This window comes from Nicotiana tabacum, chromosome 24, assembly GCF_000715075.1.
Source record: "Nicotiana tabacum cultivar K326 chromosome 24, ASM71507v2, whole genome shotgun sequence".
Classification (NCBI taxonomy): Eukaryota; Viridiplantae; Streptophyta; class Magnoliopsida; order Solanales; family Solanaceae; genus Nicotiana; species Nicotiana tabacum.
This window is the reverse complement of record NC_134103.1, coordinates 58,650,824-58,676,367: the sequence shown is the minus strand read 5'-3', so window position 1 is coordinate 58,676,367 and position 25,544 is coordinate 58,650,824. Positions and strand designations below refer to the sequence as shown.

Below are 25,544 nucleotides of genomic sequence, written 5' to 3'. Positions count from 1 at the left end.
TTTACTAAAGGCAACAGAATGGTATGACAACTAATGATGAATAATTTAGAATCAAAATTTGGAACTTATAAGTATATGCAAATTACAGAAGAATAAATAAGAATGAAAAGGAAAAGTAGAATGACAAAATGAATTAGGAGCTATAAGTTATTACACCCTTCGCACTTTTGTAGGATTTCATAGTACAACATTGGAGTTCTCTCGTGGAGATCAGCCTCGTTTTTAGGCCCTCCTCCTCATCCTGCCGAGGCCTCTATCCTAATTTGATGCAATAAGCAAATGACACTCAACATTAACTACAAGTTGACACCAATAATCAACAAGGAAGAAGGCTTGGCGTAATGCTTTGTGGTTCCAACGAACCCACTACTGCCTCTTGTCTTTGCCTCTTCCGCTTCTTTCTTTCAGCACCGGTACGCTTCTTCTTTCCTTTCTCACAGTGGCTATCATTGCCACCATCTCCATTCACTTGGTGCTTCAGGAGACTGTTTTCTGATACAAGCTGATGAGCCAATCTTGCCAAACGAGGTCCTGATACAGAATTGTGGGGTATGTACCTGTATAGGTTATGACAGAGCAGAGATCCTCAGTTTTTAAACAGCTATTTGTAGCGGTGTCGAAAATAGACTACTCTGACTGACTGCATATCTCACATGGTGAGAAATCCAAGCAACTGTCTCCAAGCTGAATATTTGAGAAAATATATACAACAGGACATCTTACCTTCTAGAATATCTGTGTTCAGCAACAGCTGTCTTCTCGTGCCATAATAAAGGTTGAGGCTGGACTACATCCTCGGAGATAACCTACAAGAGAGCACAGAACTTGTAAGTTAAAACAAGAAAAATAAAAAAAGATAGAGTATCATATGACATGTAGCATATGATATTACGACTAAGTGATTAGTTGATGTCTAGCTCGTCATTTCATCGACTGAGCCGTGCAGTAACACTAAGATTGATAACTAGAAGTGCCATCTTAAGCGAATACTTTTAAGATGTAAAGAGATGTCTGCACATTTGAGGTAAACAGCAGACTTGGACATCTGCAAACGTTAAGACCAAAAAAAAAAAAAAAAAAAGAATTAAGTTCAGTTTTCCACTTTGCGGAACTGCTTATTTTAGTCTCATTTTAACTTTGTCTGCCTGAGGTCACCAGAATTTGATGTGAAATGAACTCAATATACACAGTTAAATATCTCATCCAATTCACAAAATAGGGGTATCAAACTAAAGTGGTGGTGATTTAGTCCATGGACTTCAGGCAGTTCTGATATTTTCTTCCAATTTTCTATCCTCTCCTCAGCCCTAATTTAATTTTCTCAAGCATAATAAAACATGTAGCTGATATTCTTAGTTGTTAAATCTTGAATTCCAAACCTTCACACAATTTCACCAGCAAACTGGAAAAATCTATATCATAGACGTGAAATACAAAATAGTAACCTTTTCAAAGCTATCTTTCTATTCATCACGATAACAATTGAGAGAAGCTAAAAAATATAGATGTTCCTTATACAAAATGTATTCCAATAATAGTGCCACAAAATAACGGTCATGCATATAAGAAAGCACAATTGACGATCGCCAAAAACCCCAAAGAAAACGCCTTCACATACCTTTCTAGGCATTATTACTCCTTTTGGTGGTCTAGGAATGTGAGGATGGAAAGAAGGGACTTTATAAAACACAGATCTGCAGAAGATCAAAATGTAATCATTCAAGAGAAGACCGTAGCCCTACTTTTTGCATATTTGAAGCAAACAAATTCAGAAAAACACGTACATGACTTTATTATCTGTTATCACATCCATGTCCTGAACGGGTGGATAGATCTCAACAGAACATACAGGCTTATCAGAAATGTATATGAATCCATTCATTCCATGACTGCCAAAAGAAATCAGTCAGCATCTAGTGGCAGAGCTTTTTTGATAAGTAGACATTGGAATACTTTCTTTATTTACAAGGAAAAAGAATCAGCAATCAGCACATGTAATGCAACTATTATAGAACACCCAGGAAGACACCAAAAGTAGAAAATCAAAAGACATCCCCTTTTCTGACGAACTTATATTAGCTCTTATACATGTAAAGATGAAAGACCAGTTATATTGTGTCCCGCTAGGATTCTGCAAGAAGAGCACCCTCTCAGACCATGTGCCACTATAACTGTATAACAAGATTGGTTTTAATAGGGGCAACATTTTCAGGCAATGGCAGAAATGAACCAGCTTAGCTAGAAAGGAGACACTTCATTCCAATTAAGGTACTACCAGTAGTTGAAATCTTCTCATGCAAATAAGTGGAATCTAACCACCCAAAGAACAATTAGCCGAACACAGCTTCACTTGATACTACATAAGAAGAAGCAAAAGCTTTTCCCATGTTCCTTAATCCAAGTTTACGGGGAAGAAAGAATGAATCTGCTACGTGATGTACGCCTATGTTACTCGGACTCTTCAAAAATGTTGTTGGGTGCGTGTCGGATCCTCCAAATTTAGTGCATTTTTGGAGGATCCGACACGGGTGCGGCAACCCTTTTGGAGAGTCCAAGCAACATAGATGTACGCAGTTAAATATAGTGAGTCAACCACAAAGCGTGCACATGATTCTACCAATCGATGCCCCAAGCAACAAATTTTAATCTGTGCCAACGGAGTGAAAATGGTGAAGGCACTCCTCAGTCTCCAAACTATTCAAATGTCACAAACAGATAAAACAAGAGTAAGTCCACTTCCTGAATGGCACCCGCCATGATCACATCACCTGAACTCGGGATGGATTTTCCTTTTCACTTTAGCCTTTGGCAACTTTGGATTGTCCTTGTTCCTTGCACAAAAAGCAAGGATCTTCGCTGCTAGAGGATGTGACATGTAAACAAACAACATATCAAGGCCAAGACTGTTTCTGTGCTTTTCGTCAACCTAAATCGCAATAAACAGTACGAGAATTAAGTGTATATCAGACAAACATAGATGTAAAGTTCAGGGGCTAGAAGTTGTGATGGGAAACAATGTTGCCAAGGCTCAAACAATTCCAAGAATTACTGCTGCTTCATGGATACGTGTTTTGCATACACATGGCTGTATAATGGCATCTGCAACATTATTCTTCGGTTATAATATTAGTTACATTACCGTTAAAGTATCTTCAACATTTGCAATCTCAGATAGAAGACGGCTCTCTTCAATAAATGGCAGCTTACAAACAGCCTACAAACCATAAGAAACATTGATATCATCCTTAATGTTTTCCCAGTTAATTAACTCAAAAAGAAAAAGAACGGCTTGTATTACGAACGATAATTGGACAGGGAAAAAGAGGGATCCACAGCAGGTTCAGATACTAGAAGTAGAAAGTGATATGAGCAATAGATTGTAAGAATAAAGTAGATTATCTAAAATTACCTGCCAAGCATGCCTCTTCCCATTCATATCAAGCTCAAAATCTGCCGAAATATGTTTTTAATACATCTCAAGGAAGGGATATTCGTTAAGCAATGGAATCATTTTTTTTTTTTCAAAATCCACCTTACCACTAGGATAGAAGTTCAAAATAGGGGACAATGGATCTGTCATCAACTTCCTGTAAGAAAAGGGAAGTGCTTGTGCACTGTCATGTACACCAGCTCTGTTATACAAAGAAATGAAGAACAAAACCATCTACACAAATCAAAAAGAGCATAGGTTTTTAATACCTTGCAGCTGGAAGGACACCCATTAGCTGATCAAAAGGCTTGAAGGGCTTGCCAATTGTGAAGTGGATTTTCAATCGGTCAAGATCATGAAAATCAGATGCGAATGGAGCATAGTGATAAGGATAAAACCTGCAGTTTCATATCAAAACAGAACAACTGCGCCATTAATTTCCCAATTTGGCAAAAATAGCTAATTAATGGAAAATATGCAACACCAAATACCTAAACAAATCAACAGCCAAAATGGATCAGATAACACGCATAGAAGGGGAAGGGGGAGGGAAGAATGACTATACTAACAATAACCAATGAACAATATGGTCAAGACCCGATCAAAATAAACTTCCTGGAAAAAAAAGCTGAAATAAAAAAGGCAGAAAGTAGAGCAAAACCATCCTTATCCAGAAAAGGGTAGAGCAAAACCATATACTTCTGAAATCTTTCATGCTAGAGACAAATCTGCATAGTATATTTTATAGTCTAACACAAGATATTCAAGAATGAATAGAGACTTTCCTTTTAAGTATTTCTATAAAAAAAAAATTGTTTCTATGGTTAGAAAAGTAAGAAACATCCCCCCTACAGCAAATTAAAAATCATAAGTAATTCTACCAGATCAAAACATGCTACCAAAAATCACTCAGAACTCCTGTGTGGCCAACTCAGGTTGTTTAGAAGTATATCGGCTCCACTTCAATTAAAAGAAACAACCAGCTGGTGCAAGAGGATTAGCTATTTGCAAGATTAGTTTGTTAATAATATATCACTTTCGGTGATGAAATAGGCTCTGGAAAATTTGTGCAAACTTCTTGGCTAATTCTTATTGTCATAAAGTGAATAATTGTTTTACTTCTTGTGAGAAGGCACGGGAGAAAATATGTTATTGATATTGGATGATAAATACAATACAAGAGGTCCCTATTTATAGCTATACACTACAAGGAGATATTACTCCTCTTCCAATATGGGACAAGACTACACTATACATATCTATAAACTAACACTCCCCCTCAAGCCGGTGCATACACATCATATGTACCGAGCTTGTTACACATGTAACTAATACGAGAACCAGTAAGAGACTTAGTGAAAATATCTGCTAGTTGATCATTCGACTTTACAAACTTTGTAACAATATCTCCTGAAAGTATTTTTTCTCTGACAAAGTGACAGTCGATCTCAATGTGTTTAGTCCTCTCATGGAACACCGGATTTGACGCAATATGAAGAGCAGCTTGGTTATCACACACTAGTTCCATCTTGCTGATTTCTCCGAACTTTAACTCCTTGAGCAACTGCTTGACCCAAACTAACTCACACGTCGCCATAGCCATGGCCCGATATTCGGCTTCGGCGCTAGATCGAGCAACTACATTCTGTTTCTTGCTCTTCCACGAGACCAAATTACCTCCTACTAGAACACAATATCCAGCCGTAGAACGTCTATCAAAAGGTGATCCTGCCCAATCAGCATCTGTGTACCCAACAATCTGCTCGTGGCCTCGATCCTCGAATAGTAATCCTTTGCCTGGAGCTGACTTTATATACCGAAAAATGCGAACAACTGCATCCCAGTGACTATCACATGGAGAATCCATAAACTGACTTACAACACTCACCGGAAAAGAAATGTCAGGTCTAGTCACTGTGAGGTAATTCAATTTGCCAACCAACCTCCTATATCTCGTAGGGTCTCTAAGAGGCTCCCCATGTCCAGGCAGAAGCTTAGCATTCGGATCCATAGGAGAGTCAATAGGTCTGCAACCCATCATTCCAGTCTCCTCAAGAATGTCTAAGGCATACTTCCGCTGTGAAATAACAATACCTGAGCTAGACCGAGCGACCTCAATACCTAGAAAATACTTCAATCTGCCCAGATCCTTAGTCTGGAAGTGCTGAAAGAGATGTTCCTTCAGATTAGTAATACCATCCTGATCATTACCAGTAATAACAATATCATCAACATAAACCACTAGATAAATACACAGATTAGGAGCAGAATACCGATAAAACACAGAGTGATCAGCCTCACTACGAGTCATGCCGAACTCCTGAATAATTGTGCTGAACTTACCAAACCAAGCTCGAGGGGACTGTTTCAAACCATATAGTGACTTGCGCAATCTACACACACAACCATTAAACTCCCCCTGAGCAACAAAACCAGGTGGTTGCTCCATATAAACTTCTCCCTCAAGATCACCGTGGAGAAAAGCATTCTTAATGTCTAACTGATAAAGAGGCCAATGACGTACAACAGCCATGGACAAAAAGAGACGAATAGATGCTACTTTAGCCACGGTAGAGAAAGTATCACTATAATCAAGCCCAAAAATCTGAGTATATCCTTTTGCAACAAGACGAGCCTTAAGCCGATCAATCTGGCCATCCAGGCCGACTTTGACTGCATAAACCCAACGACAACCAACAGTAGACTTACCTGCAGGAAGAGGAACAAGCTCCCAAGTGTCACTCGCATGTAAAGCAGACATCTCGTCAATCATAGCATGTCGCCATCCTGGATGAGATAGTGCCTCACCTGTAGACTTAGGGATAGAAACAGTGGACAAAGAAGATATAAAAGCATAATGTGGTGACGACAGACGATGATAACTTAAACCGACATAGTGGGGATTAGGATTAAGTGTGGATCGTACACCTTTGCGGAGTGCAATTGGTTGACTAAGAGGAGACAAGTCCGCAGTAGGTGCAGAATCTGATGCGGGGCGTGAATCACCTGGGCCTGATGCTGGATGTGGACGACGATGATAAGTCAAGAATGGTGGAGCTGCAGAAGGTTGAACTGGATTATGTGGAGGAACTGGAGCTATAGGTGGTGGAGCTACAACCGGAATTGTAGGTGGTGGAACTGGAGCTATAGGTGGTAGAGCTACAACTGGAGCTATAGGTGGTGGAGCTACAACTGGAGTTGTAGGTGGTGGAGCTGGAGTGACTGAATCTCCAAAAGATGAAACTGGTAGTACCTCAGAAATATCTAAGTGATGACCTGAACCTGTGAAGTATGATTGGGTTTCAAAGAAGGTAACATCAGCGGACATAAGGTACCGCTAGAGGTCAGGAGAGTAGCATCGATACCCCTTTTGTGTTCTCGAGAAACCCAGAAATACGCACTTAAGAGCACGAGGAGCTAACTTATCTGTTCCTGGAGTAAGGTTATGGACAAAACAAGTGCTTCCAAAGATACGGGGTGGAAGAGAGAACAAAGGTAAGTGGGGAAACAAGACAGAGAATGGAACTTGGTTCTGGATAGCTGAAGATGGCATACGATTAATAAGATAGCAAGATGTAAGAACGGCATCCCCCAAAAACGCAACGGAGCATGAGATTGTATGAGTAGGGTACGAGCAGTTTCAATAAGATGTCTATTTTTTCTTTCAGCTACCCCATTTTGTTGAGATGTGTACGGACAAGATGTTTGATGAATAATCCCATGAGATTTCATAAACTGCTGAAATGGGGAAGACAAATACTCTCGGGCATTATCACTACGAAATGTGCGAATAGAAACCCCAAATTGATTTTGAATTTCAGCGTGGAAGGTCTGGAAAATAGAAAACAGCTCAGATCGATTTTTTTATCAAAAATATCCAAGTGCACCTGGAATAATCATCAATGAAACTAACAAAGTAGCGGAATCCTAAGGTGGAACTGACCCGACTAGGACCCCAAATATCTGAATGGACTAAAGTAAAAGGTGACTCTGCTCGATTATCAAGACGTCGAGGGAAATGGGAGCGGGTATGCTTACCAAGCTGACATGACTCACACTCTAGAGCTGACAAGTGAGATAAACCAGATACCATTTTCTGAAGTTTTGACAAACTGGGATGTCCCAACCGTTTATGTAATAAATCTGGTGAATCAGTAACAGGACAAGTTGTAGAAGGAAGACAAGATGTGAGTCCATGTGATTTAGCAAGGATAAGGTAATAAAGTCCGTTTGATTCACGCCCGGTACCAATGATCCGCCCCGTACTGCGTTCCTGTATAAAAACATGGTCATCAAGAAATAAAACAGCGCATTTAAGTGATTTGGCTAAGCGACTAATAGCTATGAGATTAAAAGGACTATTAGGAACATAAAGGACTGAATCTAAAGGTAAGGAAGGAAGTGGGCTTGCTTGACCTATTGCAGTTGCCATGGTTTGAGACCCATTGGCCATTGTGACTTTTGGAAGAGATTGAGAATACGAAATAGTAGTGAAAAGAGATTTGTTACCAGAAATATGATCTGATGCACCTAAATCAATGACCCAAAACTCAGAGGATGAAGATTGGGAGAAACAAGTCACGCTATTACCTGTTTGAACAACAGAAGCTATCTCAGACGATGTCTGCTTACATGCTTTATACTGAAGGAACTCAATATACTCTGCTAAAGAAACCATCCGACTTTTCAAAGCATCGGTCCCCATGTCGCTACAATTTGTAGTAGTAGCTGAAGAAATAACTTGAAAAACACTATTTACAGCAGGAAAACAGAACACTGTTCTGCGCCGGAACACTGTTCACGCCGGAAACACTGTAGCTCGCCGGAAAATTTCAAAGTTGTCGGAATTTGTTGTAACCAGGATGGATAGACTCGGAATTCCTTTGTGAGCAAGCTGTCCTGAAGAAATATTTTCAAAAAATGGCCAGAGAAGTCACTGTTCACGCCGGAAAAATATAAAAGTGGCGGGAATTTGATTTGAATTAGATGGGTAGGCTCGGAATTTTGAGGAGAACACACTGTCCTGAAGAAGCTTCGCGAAAAAATGGCCGGAAAGTGGCCGGAACCCTCGCCGAAAAAGTTGTTTCCGGCGCGTGGAAGAGCGTGGCGGCTTTTCTGCCGGATAAAATTTCAAGGGGTTGGTAGTCGGAGGGTGATCTACCTGATGGTGGTGTTGGTTTTAGCACAACACCGACAGAAAGTGACTTTCACTTAGACAAGCCTTAGGTCACCGGAAAAATTACACGATGACTAAGTTCTTTCTTCCCGGTTAACGCTGGAATGACGCACAGCGATCTTTTCTCACTAATGCTCTGATACCATGTGAGAAGGCACGGGAGAAAATATGTTATTGATATTGGATGATAAATACAATACAAGAGGTCCCTATTTATAGCTATACACTACAAGGAGATATTACTCCTCTTCCAATGTGGGACAAGACTACACTATACATATCTATAAACTAACACTCCCCCTCAAGCCGGTGCATACACATCATATGTACCGAGCTTGTTACACATATAACTAATACGAGAACCAACCCACCATACACAAAGAAGGCTACACCAACCAGCACATTGCTGATACATTTACTCCAAATGTTTTAAATTTTTCAATAAAGACTCCAAATGTTTTAAATTCTGTACCGAATTCACCAAATTCAGGTAATAGTTGACCTTATTCTCTAGATACTTGCACAGAAATGATTGATGATACTATCCAGAGGAACAATAATTAGCATACTGCTTGATGCCTAGATAGCTCCAAATATAGATATATCACATTTTGCAGATTCATGCATTCTTTTGTCAAAGATTGGCCAGCAGTCAAAATAAGATGCACTAGAGTTATACCATATTGACCCACTGGCAATCCGATTAAGGGTCACTTAGCTGAGTTTTCTACACAAAATTAAACACCAATTATCAATTGCTCAGGAAAGTTCACTAAAAACATAGCTTGACATGTTAATGACATAAAACCAAATAATGCTCATGCTAAGAAGCAGCAAGTCAGGAAAGAAAAGAGCAGGACAGACCATTGCCAGGAGCACACTCCTTGGTAGTAATAATGCATGACCCAACATATTTCAAGACCTATATAACAGGAAGAACACAATCATAAAGAAAGAATAGATTAGAGAAATGGAGCAATCAGTTTGTGATTGAGATTTTGAAATACGAGATTAAATGAGGAAGGAGTTTCTTCAAGAAGAAAAGAGGTATGTCATCTAAACGAAGGTAGTGGTTCAAGCAATGCTGCAACACCTTCAGGAAAACATTCAGTCTATAGGACACATATGACATTCTTATTTTTCAACTGGTAAAGTCTTATATATATTGATATAAAAAATATGGTACTAAGTTGGTACCAGTGGGTTATGATGATTGTCCTGTAGGCGTATATGATATTAAATCTGCTTACCGCATCCCTTTGAATTTTGACGCAATCTTCTTCGGTTTGAACCTCAAATTTTTCCACATAGTATCTTTCTTTCCAGCCTTCTTCTCCTAATTTAACCTGACAAATACGACCCAGCCACACAGGATATTCTAGAAGCTTTTTTTTCAATGAACCTAAATGGAAATAAAAGGATGACTAAGAGACCTTATCAACCACAGAAAGGGTCTTGTCTTGTACATGGTTACTTTTGTCCTGATTCTGCTGAACAGCCAACTGTGTAAACGACAATCACCAAACATGGATTACGAAATTGATCAGATTCTCTATCCATCAAGAACTTCAAATAAGGTTAAGTGTTCAACACATCACACTCACATTTAAAGTTGGGCGTTGCATGTGTATCCCCCAATGCTTCTGTGCCTGAATAAATAAAAATTTTGATTATAATAAAATATTTACTGTTTAAAAAAATCCAGAGTTAATGACGATGCTTAAATTTCTGACAGAGAAGATAGACCACAGATATTGCATAAAGAGTTCAACTCAAACAAAAAGTAAACACGTCACTGAGAGGTGACCACACAAATTGTAGCAAAAGTGCAAAACAAAGGTTAAGACTTGCCAACCCCAAAAGATAGGAGCCAAGAGAACCCCACATCTACTAAAACTGGGATGGCATGATATAATGACATCACAGACAAACCTGGATACGCTTCCTAAAGACAGCATTCTCATAAGAACCAATGGCTTGTATAAAGTGCCCCACCCTCTCCAAATTAACCTGCAGTAATGAATGGGCAAAACCCATAATCAAATACAACTACTAAGTACTTCAAACATATCATGCGGATTAGACAACTTTAGAGCCAGAAAAGTTCTATCAGGCATTAAAACTAGTTAATGATTGGATACAAGATTTACAAACCTTCACACACACCTATAAATTTAACATCAATAAAGACCAGACCTTGCATATTTCAGACAAACTAGGGTCACGTCTGCTTCATACAATAAATCATCACAATAGCCTTCACAATTGTTATACCAACGAGCAAATGGTAAGACAGAAAGTACATATGGAAACGTGGCATAGGTCGGAAATGAAAATGGAGCAACACAGAGAAGCAGACAATTCTGTACCTGGCAAGAATTAGTAAGATAGCCACCCAAATTGACAAATTCCTTCTTGTAGACATCAATCAGTAAGTCAATGGCTCCCTAGAGGTTCACAATTAAAAGAACATTCAGAATAGAAGCAGATGGGACAAAGGAGATACATTCAATATGAACACCAACACATAACTCTTTGCCAGCAAAATTCTAGCTCCAAAAACCAAAGGGCAATTAGTACTGTAGGCTAAATGAGAAAAGCACTAATTAGCATCCAAAGAATACAAACCTCTGATATCTCCAAAGATGGCACATGGGGAAGAAAATCATTTCCAACAAATAAACACATGAAAACAAAATCATCTATCAGTCGCTCCAGGTCTAGTTTGACAGTTGGATCTGGAATTTGAAGTTCGTATCCCAAATAATCTCTGAGTACCCATACTTTAAGAAGCTGAAAAGATCCAGCAGCAGAAATTTAGAAAGATACAGTATAGTATAATATAGTATAGTATAATATAATATAATATAATATAATGTCCAGTATAGGTAAGACTGGACATCCTGTAAGTAGCAATCTTATGAAGTATTTGCTGGAAATGCATTTATTTGGTATGATACAACAAGGAAACAGATAATACCAGGTACTTAAATAATTTGATTAGGTTAACAGAAAGGGAAATATGGTAGTTCACATGATTTACATACAACTATATCTTTATCCACATGGAAAGAAAGAGGGAGAAATTGACCGCTTTATCATACATGTGGACTGTGACCGCAGGACAGTTTCTATGTATCACTATATTAAGTTATAGAAGCACATAATATGGACACACATGGTTTTAAAGTTAGCTGTCTATTTTTCGTCTTTTACATTTTCAATTTAAATCAAATTGACATCGCTTTTTAACCATAACCTTTTCAAAATAATTAGTTCTTCATATATATATGCTGCGCCACTATAAATGTGATAGACAGTAAGACGTGCATTTCATACTTAATATGGTTGCACTTGAACATCGAAAATTCGAACTTGTAACTTAAACACTGTCAGGTTTTTCCTATGTATCCTTCCTCTGCCAAGCTCGTGCCAACCAAATTTTTGTTCTCTCTCATAACCTAGTTGTATCCTTGTCCAGGACGCATACTTGCTTGCTAATCCCCTTACTTGAGTTATTGAACTGATAGCTATTAACAGATAATACCGCCAGATAACAGGGAAACAATTGGAACCTAAAGGTAATAATAAGGATTATGCAATCCGTTCTCAATTCTCCTTACAGACAAAGTATGACACTGGACACATATAAATTTTATTTCATCTACTCCATATGAGAAAAGTAGCAGGAAAACCAGAATACGAGGGATTGAAAGAACCATGTTGGAGATGTCAGCCTTCTTTTGCCAATTTTCCACCCACGATAACAGCGTCCTCCAATAAACTCTCTCTACTTAACAGTTTACAGGGTGTTCGTCAACCCAAACCCTCTTTCCTATATTTTTCTATCTCGTTTTCTCTGTCTTGGTTTTACTTATTAGATCTAAAGGTGAGTGAGAATCATAGATGATTAACTTTGACATCAATTGTAACAAAATTCAGTAACAGTTCATCTAAATTAAGACAAATGGAGAAATTGTCAATTTGTTCTATCAGATTAATTTCAGATGGCAAACCAATTTAAACCAAAGAAACTATTTTTATTCCCTCGAAATTGGTACATCATATACAGAGCGAGTACCTTCCAATTGTTTCTTGTTAATTCAGTAAGCCAGCTTTTGACGGCTTTCTCCAAATATTTTCCTAACTGATAATGATTAGGACAGAGAGATAGAGAACAATTTAATGGCGGATAAGATGCCAGTATGAGATCATAACTTCAGAAATCCAGGATTTCATCTCCTCTCATTGCCATTTCTATTCTTTCTTTCATCTGTATTTGTTGGTTTTTCTTAATTTATAACCACAAGAAACTAGAACCAGTTTGGATTTTGAACATATAATCAGGAAGAGAAAAACGTTCTAGAAAAATTTATGAAAGGAAACAGAAAGAAAATGTTTTTCCAGAAACAAATGGAGCCTCAGCATTCAAACATAAGTTACTTTGATTTTCTGAGAAAAATTCCCTTCTTGGAACCACCATAGATTCAGTTATTTGGATTCACAAACATAGATTAATTTCCCACAGTTCTCGAAATAATAAGAATTTTTCGGAGCAGCATAATAGAAGTATAGAACTATATTGAGCAGTTCTTAAAATTTCAGCTTTCAGAACAAGACAACCACATCAAATCCCTACAACTTACTGCAGGGGCGGAGCTTAATAACACAATGGTACACCATCGTCATACTAAATCAAATTTCTAACCTGAAACTTCTGTTCTGATATTAAGTTCGCTAAGTCCTTGCCGCATCCTTCCCCCTTTTTTGGGTGCCTACCTGCTTGTTGTCTATACATATCTTGCCTATTCCGTTGACCTCTATCCTTTGATTTATCTTTGCGGACATCCTGCAATCAAGGACAAAATTCATTACATAGCCAGCATAACTTGTTTCCCCCTTGTGATGACATAGCCAGAAGAACGTGAAAAGAAAAAGACCTAAAACAACACAAATCCAAAAACACACTGACCTCTCTTAGAATTGAAAAGTGAACTTCATGTGACGCCAATGCCAGCATTATCAAGTCTGCGTCCTGTGGAAACACCAGAAAATATGTAAAAAAAACCCACTTGAAAGATGTCATGAAAGAACACTTCAGCATAAAGCAAAAAGGGCAAGGTAGGCTGCTGTAGAGTACGGCAGAAAAGAGAAGGAAAGAAAAGTAGGGTGCCACAAATTACCAAACCATACAAGCAATGCCGTGTATTAGGATCAAATCCTGGAAGATTCCTTTGCAAGCGAATATAAGACATTATCTTATGCTCCCCTTCACCAGGCACACTAGCATCAGAGAGAATAACCTGAAAAGATCTCGGTGTAGAAGAAGCATAATGTATGAGGGAAAAAGCATATCCTATAGAGCATGAGAGCAAGTGTCCAGCAGAAGTACGCTTACCTTGATTCCCTGCCAACCAGAGTCTACATTCACTTTCAAACGTACATAGTATTGAAGTGCAGATGACAGCAGTTCCATGAATTTCGTTCCAGGTGTAATAACATTTGAATCCAACTTTTTAGTACTTAAACCTTCCCGTTCTGTTTCATCATTCCCTCTTATTCTCCCTGTATCAGAGGCCTAAAAACAATAAAATTCAATCTGCTTTGTTAGAAAAGGAAAAAAGGAAAGAAAGGGGGAAATCCCTACACTGTCAAAACTTCCAAATTCCACTTCTGGAATACACTTCTATGTTGTTCGCTTGCAACATATATGTCTATTCCTGCTTTTTGTATGTTGAACTCGTAAATTCCCAAATTAGATATTCAAAACATTTAGGTTGTTAGTTTACATATATGTACATAATGTAGTCTTGTCCCACATTAGAATAGGAGTAATATGTCCTTGTAAAGTATAGCTATAAATAAGGATTTCTTGTATTCTATTGAGTATCTAATATCAATAATATATTTTCTCCCGTGCTTTCTCACATAGTATCAGAGCAATCGTGAGAGATTTATCGTTGTGCATAAATTACAGCGATTCCGGGAAGAAAGACTCTTCGCCGTACAATTTTCCGGCGACTTAGAAGGTTATCCGTAAGCAAATCACTTTCTGTTGGTGCTGTGCAAAAACCAACAACACCACAAGACTCCTCAGGCTTCGGCGACCAAACCCCAGTCAACCCCACCGGAAAACACATGTCCACGCGCCCTCACGCGCCGGAAAAGGAAGAAATTTTCGGGCGAGATCTGACCCACGCGCCGGCGCGTGAGCCCTGTTCCGGCCAGATTTTGAAAAAGTTCTGGTTGAACAGTCGGATCGCCTAGTAATTCCGATCCTACCCTTATTGTTTTCGTTTCATTCCAACCACTTTGAGTTTTTTCCGGCAGCTACAGTATTCCCTTATTCTGTTTCAATGTTTCCTTACTCTGTTTCAGTGGATTATAGTTGATTCTTTCTCTTATTTGGTAATAATTTGCAACGATGTCTTTGGGATTTGATGTTTTTGGGTCTAGAAACATGAGTTCTGGAAACTCTAGTGTTATGATTACCTCGGAACCTTTAATGGGAAGTTCAAACTACTTAGCTTGGGCTTCATCTGTCGAGTTGTGGTGTAAAGGCCAAGGTGTTCAAGATCATTTAATCAAACAGTCTAGCAAAGGAGATGAAAAGGCGATAGCACTTTGGGCAAAGATCGATGCTCAGTTATGTAGCATCTTGTGGCAATCTATTGATTCCAAGCCGATGCCCTTGTTTCGTCCATTCCAGACATGTTATTTGGTTTGGGCAAAGGCTCGTACCTTATACATTAATGACATATCTCGCTTCTATGATGTGATATCGCGGATGACAAACTTAAAGAAGCAGGAATTAGATATGTCTACTTACTTGGGTCAAGTACATGCAATCATGGAGGAATTTGAGAAGTTGATGCCAGTTTCTGCTAGTGTTGAAAAACAACAACAAGAGCAGCAACAGAAAATGTTTCTAGTTCTTAACCTCGCTGGACTTTCTAATGATCTTGATTCAGTACGCAACCAAATTTTGGCTAGTCTGACTGTTCCCCACAATTGATGAATTATTCTCTCGATTACTCCGCCTTGCTGCAGCACCAAGTCACCCAGTGATCTCATCACAGATACTTGATTTCTCTGTTCTCGCATCCCAGACAGTGGATGTTCGGGCATCTCAAACTATGGAGAATAGACGAAGAGGAGGTTGTTTTGAAAGATCTAGACCCAAGTGTTCTTATTGTCACAAACTTGGACACACTCGTGAAATGTGTTATTCCTTACATGGTCGTCCACCCAAAAATGTTTACATTGCTCGGACCGAGACTACAGGTAACCAGGGATTTTCTTTATCTAAAGAAGAATATAATGAGCTCCTTCAGTATCGAGCAAGTAAGCAGACATCTCCACAAGTAGCCTCGGTTGCTCAGACTGATACTTCTGTTGCTGGTAATTCTTTTGCTTGTGTTTCCTAGTCTAGTACTCTTGGACCATGGGTCATGGACTCAGGCGCTTCTGATCACATCTCTGGTAATATATCACTTTTGTCGAATATTGTATATTCACATTCTCTTATCACTGTTACTTTAGCCAATGGATGTCAAACTAAGGCAAAAGGAGTTGGACAAGCTAATCAATTGTCTTCTATCACCCTAGATTCCGTTCTTTATGTCTCTGGCTGTCATTTTAGTCTTGCATCTGTTAGTCGTTTGATTCGTGCCCTCCATTTTGGTATATATTTTATTGACGATTCTTTTATTATGCAGGACCGCAGTACGGGACAGACAATTGGTACAGGACGTGAATCAGAAGGCCTTTACTACCTTAACTCACTCAGTCCTTCCACAACATGTCTAGTTATTGATCCTCCAGACCTAATCCACAGACGTTTAGGGCATCCGAGTTTATCCAAACTTTAGAAGATGGTGCCTAATTTATCTAGTTTGTCTACATTAGATTGTGAGTCGTGTCAGCTTGGGAAACATACCCGAGCCTTCTTTCCGCGTAGTGTTGAGAGTTATGCAGAGTCTGTTTTCTCCTTAGTTCATTCTGATATATAGGGTCCTAGTAGAGTCAGTTCAACCTTGGGATTTCGTTATTTTGTTAGTTTTATTGATGATTATTCAAGATATACTTGGCTTTTCTTAATGAAAGATTGTTCTGAGTTATTTTCTTTATTCCATAGTTTCTGTGCTGAAATAAAAAACCAATTTGGTGTTCACATTTTTCGCAGTGATAATGCCTTAGAATATTTTTCTTCTCAGTTTCAGCAGTTTATGACTTCTCAAGGAATTATTCATCAGACATCTTGTTCGTATACCCCTCAGCAAAATGGGGTTGCAGAGAGAAAGAATTGGCGCCTTATTGAGACTGCTCGCACACTTCTAATTGAATCTCATGTTCTGTTGCGTTTTTGGGGTGATGCAGTTCTCACAGCTTGTTATTTGATTAATCGGATGCCTTCATCTCCCATCTCTTATACTCTCTTCCACCTCGTGTTTTTGGGAGCACGTGTTTTGTTCATAACTTAGCCCCTGGGAAAGATAAGTTAGCTCCTCGTGCTCTCAAGTATGTCTTACTTGGTTATTCTCGTGTTCAGAAGGGATATCGTTGTTATTCCCTGATCTTCGTATGTACCTTGTGTCGGCTGACGTCATATTTTTGGAGTCTAAACCTTTCTTTACCTCTGCTGACCACCATGATATATCTGAGGTCTTACCTATACCGACCTTTGAGGAGTTTACTATAGCTCCTCCTCCACCTTCGACCACAGAAGTTTCACCCATACCAACCGTTGAGGAGTCTGGTGTTGTTCCTCCTAAATCCTCAGCCACAGGAACACCACTCTTGACTTATCATCGTCGTCCGCGCCCTACATCAGGCCCAACTGGTTCTCGTCCTGCACCTGACCCTGCTCCTACTGTGGACTTGTCTCTTCCTAGTACACCGATTGCACTTCGAAAAGGTATACGGACCACACTTAATCCTAATCCCCACTATGTCGGTTTAAGTTATCATCGTCTGTCATCTCCTCATTATGTTTTTATATCTTCTTTGTCCTCGGTTTCCATCCCTAAGTCTACAGGTGAAGCGTTGTCTCATCCAGGATGGCGACAGGCTATGAGTGACGAGATGTCTGCTTTACATACAAGTGATACTTGGGAGCTTGTTCCTCTTCCTTCAGGTAAATCTACTATTGGTTGTCGTTGGGTTTATGCAATCAAAGTTGGTCCCGATGGCCAGGTTGATCGACTTAAGGCATGTCTTATTGCCAAAGGATATACTCATATATTTGGGCTCGATTACAGTGATACCTTCTCTCCCATGGCTAAAGTCGCATCAGTCCGCCTTTTTCTATCCATGGCTGCGGTTCGTCATTGGCCTCTCTATCAGCTGGACATTAAGAATGCATTTCTTCACGGTGATCTTGAGGATGAGGTTTATATGGAGCAACCACGTGGTTTTGTTACTCAGGGGGAGTCTCGTGACCTTGTATGTCGCTTGCGTCTGTCACTTTATGGTCTAAAGCAGTCTCCTCGAGCCTGGTTTGGTAAGTTCAGTACGGTTATCCAAGAGTTTGGCATGACTCGTAGTGAAGCTGATCACTTTGTGTTTTATCGGTACTTTGCTTCAAGTCTCTGTATTTATCTAGTAGTCTATGTTGATGATATTGTTATTACTGGTAATGATCAGGATGGTATTACCAATCTAAAGCAGCATCTCTTCCAGCACTTCCAAACTAAGGATCTAGGCAGATTGAAGTACTTTCTAGGTATTGAGGTTGCTCAGTCTAGCTCAGGTATTGTTATTTCTCAAAGAAAATATGTTTTAGACATTCTTGAGGAGACGGGGATGATAGGTTGCAGACCTGTTGACACTCCGATGGATCCGAATTCTAAACTTTTGCCAGGACAGGGGGAGCCGCTTAACGATCCTGCAAGCTATAGGCGACTGGTTGGTAAATTAAATTATCTCACAGTGACTAGACCCGACATTTCTTATCCTGTGAGTGTTGTAAGTCAGTTTATGAATTCTCCCTGTGATAGTCATTGAGATGCAGTAGTCCGTATTATTCGGTATATAAAATCGGCTCCAGGCAAAGGGTTACTGTTTGAGGATCGAGGTCATGAGCAGACCGTTGGATACTCAGATGCTGATTGGGCAGGATCACCTTCTGATAGACGTGCGTCTGGATATTGTGTTTTAGTAGGAGGAAATTTGGTGTCTTCGAAGAGCAAGAAACAGAATGTAGTTGCTCGGTCTAGTGCAGAAGCAAAATATCGAGCAATGGCTATGGCAACATGTGAGCTAGTCTGGACCAAACAATTGCTCAAGGAGTTGAAATTTGGTGAAATCAGTCGGATGGAACTTGTGTGCGATAATCAAGCTGCCCTTCATATTACATCAAATCCGGTGTTCCATGAGAGAACTAAACACATTGAGATTGATTGTCACTTCGTCAAAGAAAAGATACTTGCAGAAGAGATTGCTACAAAGTTTGTGAGGTCGAATGATCAGCTTGCAGATATTTTCACCAAGTCCCTCACTGGTCCTCGTATTGGTTATATATGTAACAAGCTCGATACATATGATTTGTATGCACCGGCTTGAGGGAGAGTGTTAGTTTACAGATATGTACATAATGTAGTCTTGTCCCACATTAGAATAGGAGTAATATGTCATTGTAGCTATAAATAAGGACCTCTTGTATTGTATTGGGTATCTAATATCAATAATATATTTTCTCTCATGCTTTCTCACATAGGCTTCCCTTTTACAAAAGTCCCCCAAGAAGAAAAGCCAGATTCCTGTCTAATATGATCAAGAATTGTATTTAGCTTTTCAGAAATATTCGGGTTGGTGCTCGAGCAAGAAATCACCGTTGCCGAAAGTAGACAAGGTCAAGTATGAAATCTAGACCTTCGAAGGAACTTTTTTGATTGGGAACTGGACGCTATGGGAGCTAACGAGGGGGCTGGAAAATGTGATACAGCTGACTGACACACCAGATGCTATAATCTGGAAAGGAGGAAAAATGGTATTCCATGGTAAAATCCTGTAACAGTACCATGATGAAGCTTGGAGGGGGAGAACAACATATGGCCTTGGAAATCATCTAGAAAACAAAAGCTTCCCCTTGAGCTACATGTTTTGGTAAGATTATAATGAATGAAGCTTGTCTTACTCAAGATAAATCCCAAAAAGGTGGATTCAGACTAGGCAATAGATGCTATCAATGTCAAGCTGAAGCAGAATCCGCTAAATTTATTTTTGAATTGCTGCTTTGATTGGGACATTTGGGTCATGTTCCCGAATGTATCTGGAGGATTTGATAGTTCCTGTAACCGTTAAAATATGCACTAAAAGGCTGGAGAGGACAGTGAATGGGGAAGCAAACCAAATACATATGGAACGCTAACCTTTATGTATATTTTGGTGCTCATTGAATGAAAGGGATAGAAGATGTTGTGAAAACACTTGTATGCTTTTTCCTTTTGTGAAGTCTAGGGTTTTTAAACTGCTATGCTCTTGGTGTAATTAGAAGCAGAGACTCATGTATTTTCTTTTGCGGGACTTCCTGGATTCCCTTCATATTTTAGGGAACCCATGTCCTCTTTTGTGTACATATTCAGCTCTTTCTTGGTGCAAATCAATGAAACTTTACTTATCAATATAATCTGATCAAGAATAGTTTCCACATGGTTTACTAATAGATTTAAGGTGAAAAAACTCACTTCATTAGCAGCATCTTTAGCAGCTCTGAAACGTCTCGCACGCTGTTGATTCATTTTGGCACGTGGTGCAACACCATCTGCAGATATTATATCATCATTAGTCGAGGAATGAGGTAAATAAATCAAATTAGCTATTGCTCAATATGGTTCCTATGACAATCCTACATCTCGCAATGTTTTAATGAAGAATGGAAGTGGTACACCTGGGCAAAAGTTTGAGAAAATATTTAGCAAGCTAGACCAGAAGAACTCACTTCTGCATTGATTACAAAGAAAATGATCACATCTATGATCTAAATGATTTAAACAAGAAAACAATAAGTGTGACATCATACAGACCTTTGGAATAAATAAGTAAATATATCGACGACATCTCTACTTCAAACCTCAAATGCATGTAAACACAATCTCTTATATACAGCATTTAACTTCTAGACGTATTTCGCAAACAATGTTTTGATTTATGGCAAAGCAACCATTACTAATATCTTTCACTTTTTGCCATAACATATATAAGTTCCTCTTTTTTTGAAGGAAATGTAGCACATACACAAGGAAAAATAGTTTGGTTAACAGGTTAAGTACTAATTTATTTATCAGAAAGGTAATGTAAGAAAAAAATTCAAGAGTTTCATCTTAAGCTTCTCTTTGTTGGGGCTTGCCATCCAATGGCCAATGGAAAAAAGAGAGGCAAGGTAGCAAACACAATTTTACCTCCTAGCAAAAACTTCCGAAGTAAGACTTTAACACGAAGACAACTCAATTGTCCACGATTGTTATGCAGACACCCGTGCTCTCTACTTTACTGGGATAAAGCTAAACTCCCATCTGTTTGATGTTTCTTGGTTTTCTATTGCTTTCTCAAGGTTCTACTTTTATTCAAATGTTTTTTTTTTTTTGAGAAGTTTTTACTCAACTGTTACGTTAAACTTACAACAGGCAATAAGGATAAACCTTTCAACATTGCACCAACTAAATTTCAAGGTAAAAGTCTTTTCACTGATGTCAAAACAGCACTGGCCGAGTGCTGGGCTAGTTACATACATCAAATAGCCAAAGCCAAAAACAGAAAATAGAAGAAGCAAAAGATTGGGTTAGGCCGACTAATATAGCCTCATCTATACATGAAGAGATTCAAAATCCTCTAGAATAGTTTCAACTTCCCCTATGTTTTACATGAAGCAGCAAACAAAGTAACCAGTTAAACTAGTCTCCTAGATGGGGTTGGAGAGTCCTTCAAAGCACCTTTGATTCCTTTCTTTCCAAATTGTCTACCAAATAATGTTTAAGCATTTCTCTTGAGCATTTTGTCATAACTTTCTAAGCTCCAGCATCGAAGCACTTCAAGTGGGATGTGGGTATCACCCACTACACTCTCATTATAGATAAAAACATCTGACGTTGTTGGAATGTCACTTTGTAATGGAAGAATAAATGTTCTGAACTTTCATTGAATTCCACATAAAAAACATCTACGTATTAAATAACTGAAAACCTCTCCTTTGCAAAGCATCCAGTGTTAGACATGCTCCTTCAATCACTAGCCATGTGAAGCAATTGACTTTGTAGGGTGCATTGGATCTCCAAATCTGTGACCATGCTCATTGGCTGCTTTGGAAAGCAGTTCAAAAGAAAGACCCTTTAGACACACTCATCACAGGCTTTGGACGAACAGTTGGAGTCCAATCCTTTATTGAAGACGAATACGCCTGGGACCAAGTTACTATTATTTCTTTTTCTACTTTTGTGTTAAGCTGATCAATTTTTTTAATAAATGATTGGCTACAAAGGGATTCTTTTTTTTTTTTTTCTGAAAGTGTCACAAGCTTACTCCTAATTTAATTTTTAATTTTCTTGTAAAGTTTTTGTAAAAAAAAAGAATTAAATTCAATTTTCTCTCTTATTTAATATAACAATACTAGTGAATGATGAATAGCATGAACTAATAGAGAAAATTCCTTCACTATGCAGTTTCCAGCTTAAGGAATTTTCATTGTTAGACCAACTTTGATGGGTCTCCAGCAGCTTGAGAAATTCACATGTCCTTTCCTACTCCCAATCATTCAAGTATCTTCTAATAAAATCCAAGTTCCAAGTGTAGTGAAGATCGACATTGTGATATAGAAGCTTCCTTTTAAGTTGATAACTCAAACAAATCACGAAAAGTATCTTTGCAGGGAGAATATCCGAGCCAATTATCATGCCGGACAGAGCTTTTTCTTCCACTTCTAGTCACTATACTACCAAAAAAAAAAACTCTAGACTACCAATAAAATATCGGCTCCATTCTTTCAAAATCTACTTTTCCAGGTATATTAGTTACAAAAAAAGCTTCCCACCACCCTTTAATTAGCTTTTAAGCCCTCAAATTCTAGCAACTTTTTTTCAAACTTGAAGTAGGAGTTAGTTTTTTCCCAATTTCTACACCGGAGAATGATTGGAGGATGATCTCAAGCAAGTTTTGGTAGCACATATTGTTGATACAGCTGACCTCTTCATCCAATTTAATTGAAAAGAGTATTCCATCAATCCTCGAGGTAGCATTACCATGTTCTCCTTGAAACCAAATGAATTTTCCTTCATTCAGACGGGCATCTATCAGCTACAAATCCTCTAAACATGAGTTAGAATTCAACCATTGTTTCTGTAGTTCTGTTGCTGCATTTTCTTTCCGACGCAAATCTAGTAATTAAAATCCCCAACTACCACTCAAGGACCAGACAATCAGTTAGCAATAAGAGCATCATCATAATTTTCTATCTTTAATGAAAGACAGCTCATGAGAAGAGACAAGTTTCCAAATAATCTTCCTTAAACTTCGGCTAGCACTTTAGTTAAAATCTTCAATAAACTACTGATGAGGCCGATGAGTCTGAAATCACGTACCTCTTTTGCTCCCACTTTTTTGGTAATAAGAGTAATGCGGGTGGCATTCAGACTTCTAACGAAATGTTCTTGTACAGAGCAAAGATTAAGTGGAGAAGGGCATAGATCCATTATCCACCAAGTCTCGAACCTTTTAGCACTAGATTTCTAGATTATATGAGAAAAGATGATACGTCCTGGTTCAAGCTGTTGTTCACCATAGCTGGTTACTTCTCACGATTTGAATCAGGTCAAAATTCCAATCTCAAATTTTCTAGTCACCCTCGTGCTTGTCTCAACCAAATTGGAATTTTATACACCAAATCATCTGTTTCACCTCAATTTCTTTTGAGATATCATCTATATTCTATAAAGCCCTTTATCACCAAATCATCTGTTTCACCTCAATTTCTTTTGAGATATTATCTATATTCTATAAAACCCTTTATCCTAATCCTTGCCCTTTGGAGGTGGCTTTTCAGAAGTGTCTCCTATTTAGTTTCAAGCCGCCCCACAAATTTGTCCTTAATGCCTTCAAAATTCCCCATGACCATAGATGGCCTGGTAGACCTAACAATCGGATCCAAGACCATTTTGATCTAAAGTCAATTGGGATATACCCTGAAGTAGGAGTCACCCTCTCATTTCAGAGTCCTCCGTTTCCAAGTACCAAGCTTCACACATCCCGTTTCTGCTTTTGAAGAGAACTCGAAGAGAAAATGAAACTCGTCCAATTCAAAGACTTGGGGACCTTCCACTTATTCTAGACCCATTTTCTGATCTCCAAACAGGTTGCAATTTCATCTTGTTCCCGATAAAGCATCTATTTAGAAAAAAAAAATTAAAGGGTGCATCTGTTTAGAGAATCTTCTTCCATTTTTCATTGATCCTGATTCTTCTGTCTCCCTGTCTAGTATTGCTAGGATCTACCGTGTTCTCTAACCAACGGTTTAGCTTCGGAACCTCTATATATGGTTGAAATGGGTTAGAAACTGAGAGTGTACTCTCTTTGCCAGCAAAGCCCTGAATTTTTGTTGTAACGTCTTGCCATCCTGCACCTTGGAACACTTTTACTATGATGATAACTCTTCTCTTAATCCTCTATGCTGCACAAAAATACTGATATATCTCCTGAAGTCGTTAAATTTCTGCAAAATAGCATATTCATACACCTCATTTTTCTCGTTCCATCTTCTAAAGACATCGTCGGAGATGCTTGAATCCAGGTTGAGCATCTGACATGTCCAAAATAGGAACTTTCTGCGAACAGTCATGCATTGGACAATGAATTTCCTTCCCTCGATCCATGCATACCTTCTGTCCTTGTCGACTGTGTGTTTAGGTATCTCAAAAGATTTGTTCTAGCTAAGAAGAAGGTTTTCCTTCCCATCGAAGCCTCTTGGGAGGACTTCTAGAGAGAGAAAAAGAGTGTTTTATAATTCAATTCGTGATGTTTTTAAGAAAAGAAGTATTTTCTTCCTTCACTCCTTTATCTGTATTTAGATAAAAACTAAAGACTTGATATTTATTTTCAAACAAGTCAATATCCGATGCTATACCAAAATTTAATTAAATCAATCACCATATACCAAACTAGATCATATGAAATAGGAAGGATGTAATAGTACATTATATGAATTCCTAACTGAATCTTTTGAAAATCCTAAGTAAGTTACTAGATAATATTGCACGGTGTATCCAAAAGAAAGAAAGCCAATATTGGACTAACCTAGTCAACTTCTTTAAATGATGATAATAGCAAAAACCACATACTGGAATTTACAACCTGGACAACTAGGTGAACATAGAATATATTGATTGTGAAAAGTGATGATAGTTGACTAACCAATCGCCATGTATAAAAGCTTGCGAGGCCTGACAATTGAAAAGATTCTATCAATGTAGTTGAAAACCGCTTTAAAGACTTGATCATGTGTCTCCGGGGCAGGCTGCAGATACTCCAAAACAATTGCGAGGTCAACAGAAGTTAAAATTTGCAGCATTTATATGTATTGTATATGTAAAAAAACTGTACCAGGCTTTCTGGATGAAAACAAGGGTGAATGATTCCGTTCATATCCAAATAAAGATTATCGAATTCAATGCCGTTGGGATTAGGGTCGCTAGTGTCAATTGGGACAGTGACCCCATTAATGACGGCTGGGGTTTCTTCGTTAACCTCAACAACAGACTGTGGATAACGCTCCAGTAACCATCGATAGAATGCAGGTATTCCCATTTTCTGAAAGTAGACTTGAGTAACAGGAGAACTCGGGGTTTACGCTAGGGTTTAAGGTTTTGTATGCCTATGGGCTTTTTCGCTGTTAAGATACAGAAAATTTTATATCAGTTTGAAACCATGCAACATTTTAGGGGTCGAGTTGAA

At 38.6% G+C, this 25,544-nt stretch overlaps 1 protein-coding gene across 1 annotated transcript; it reads right to left on the bottom strand.

Annotated features, from left to right (window-relative positions):
- On the bottom strand, positions 1-25,544 carry LOC107828154 (5'-3' exoribonuclease 4-like). Its single transcript, XM_075247494.1, has 24 exons — positions 25,194-25,544; positions 25,005-25,107; positions 20,294-20,370; positions 14,005-14,184; positions 13,790-13,909; positions 13,579-13,641; positions 13,315-13,455; positions 11,235-11,399; positions 10,976-11,053; positions 10,539-10,616; positions 10,211-10,255; positions 10,040-10,108; positions 9,857-9,952; positions 9,669-9,699; positions 9,471-9,528; positions 3,700-3,828; positions 3,538-3,614; positions 3,410-3,450; positions 3,140-3,214; positions 2,769-2,926; positions 1,785-1,889; positions 1,619-1,694; positions 724-806; positions 1-557 (listed from the first exon to the last, which is right to left on the bottom strand). The coding sequence occupies exons 1-24, from the start codon at positions 25,395-25,397 to the stop codon at positions 317-319; spliced, it is 2,493 nt and encodes an 830-aa protein (XP_075103595.1). The 5' UTR covers positions 25,398-25,544; the 3' UTR covers positions 1-316.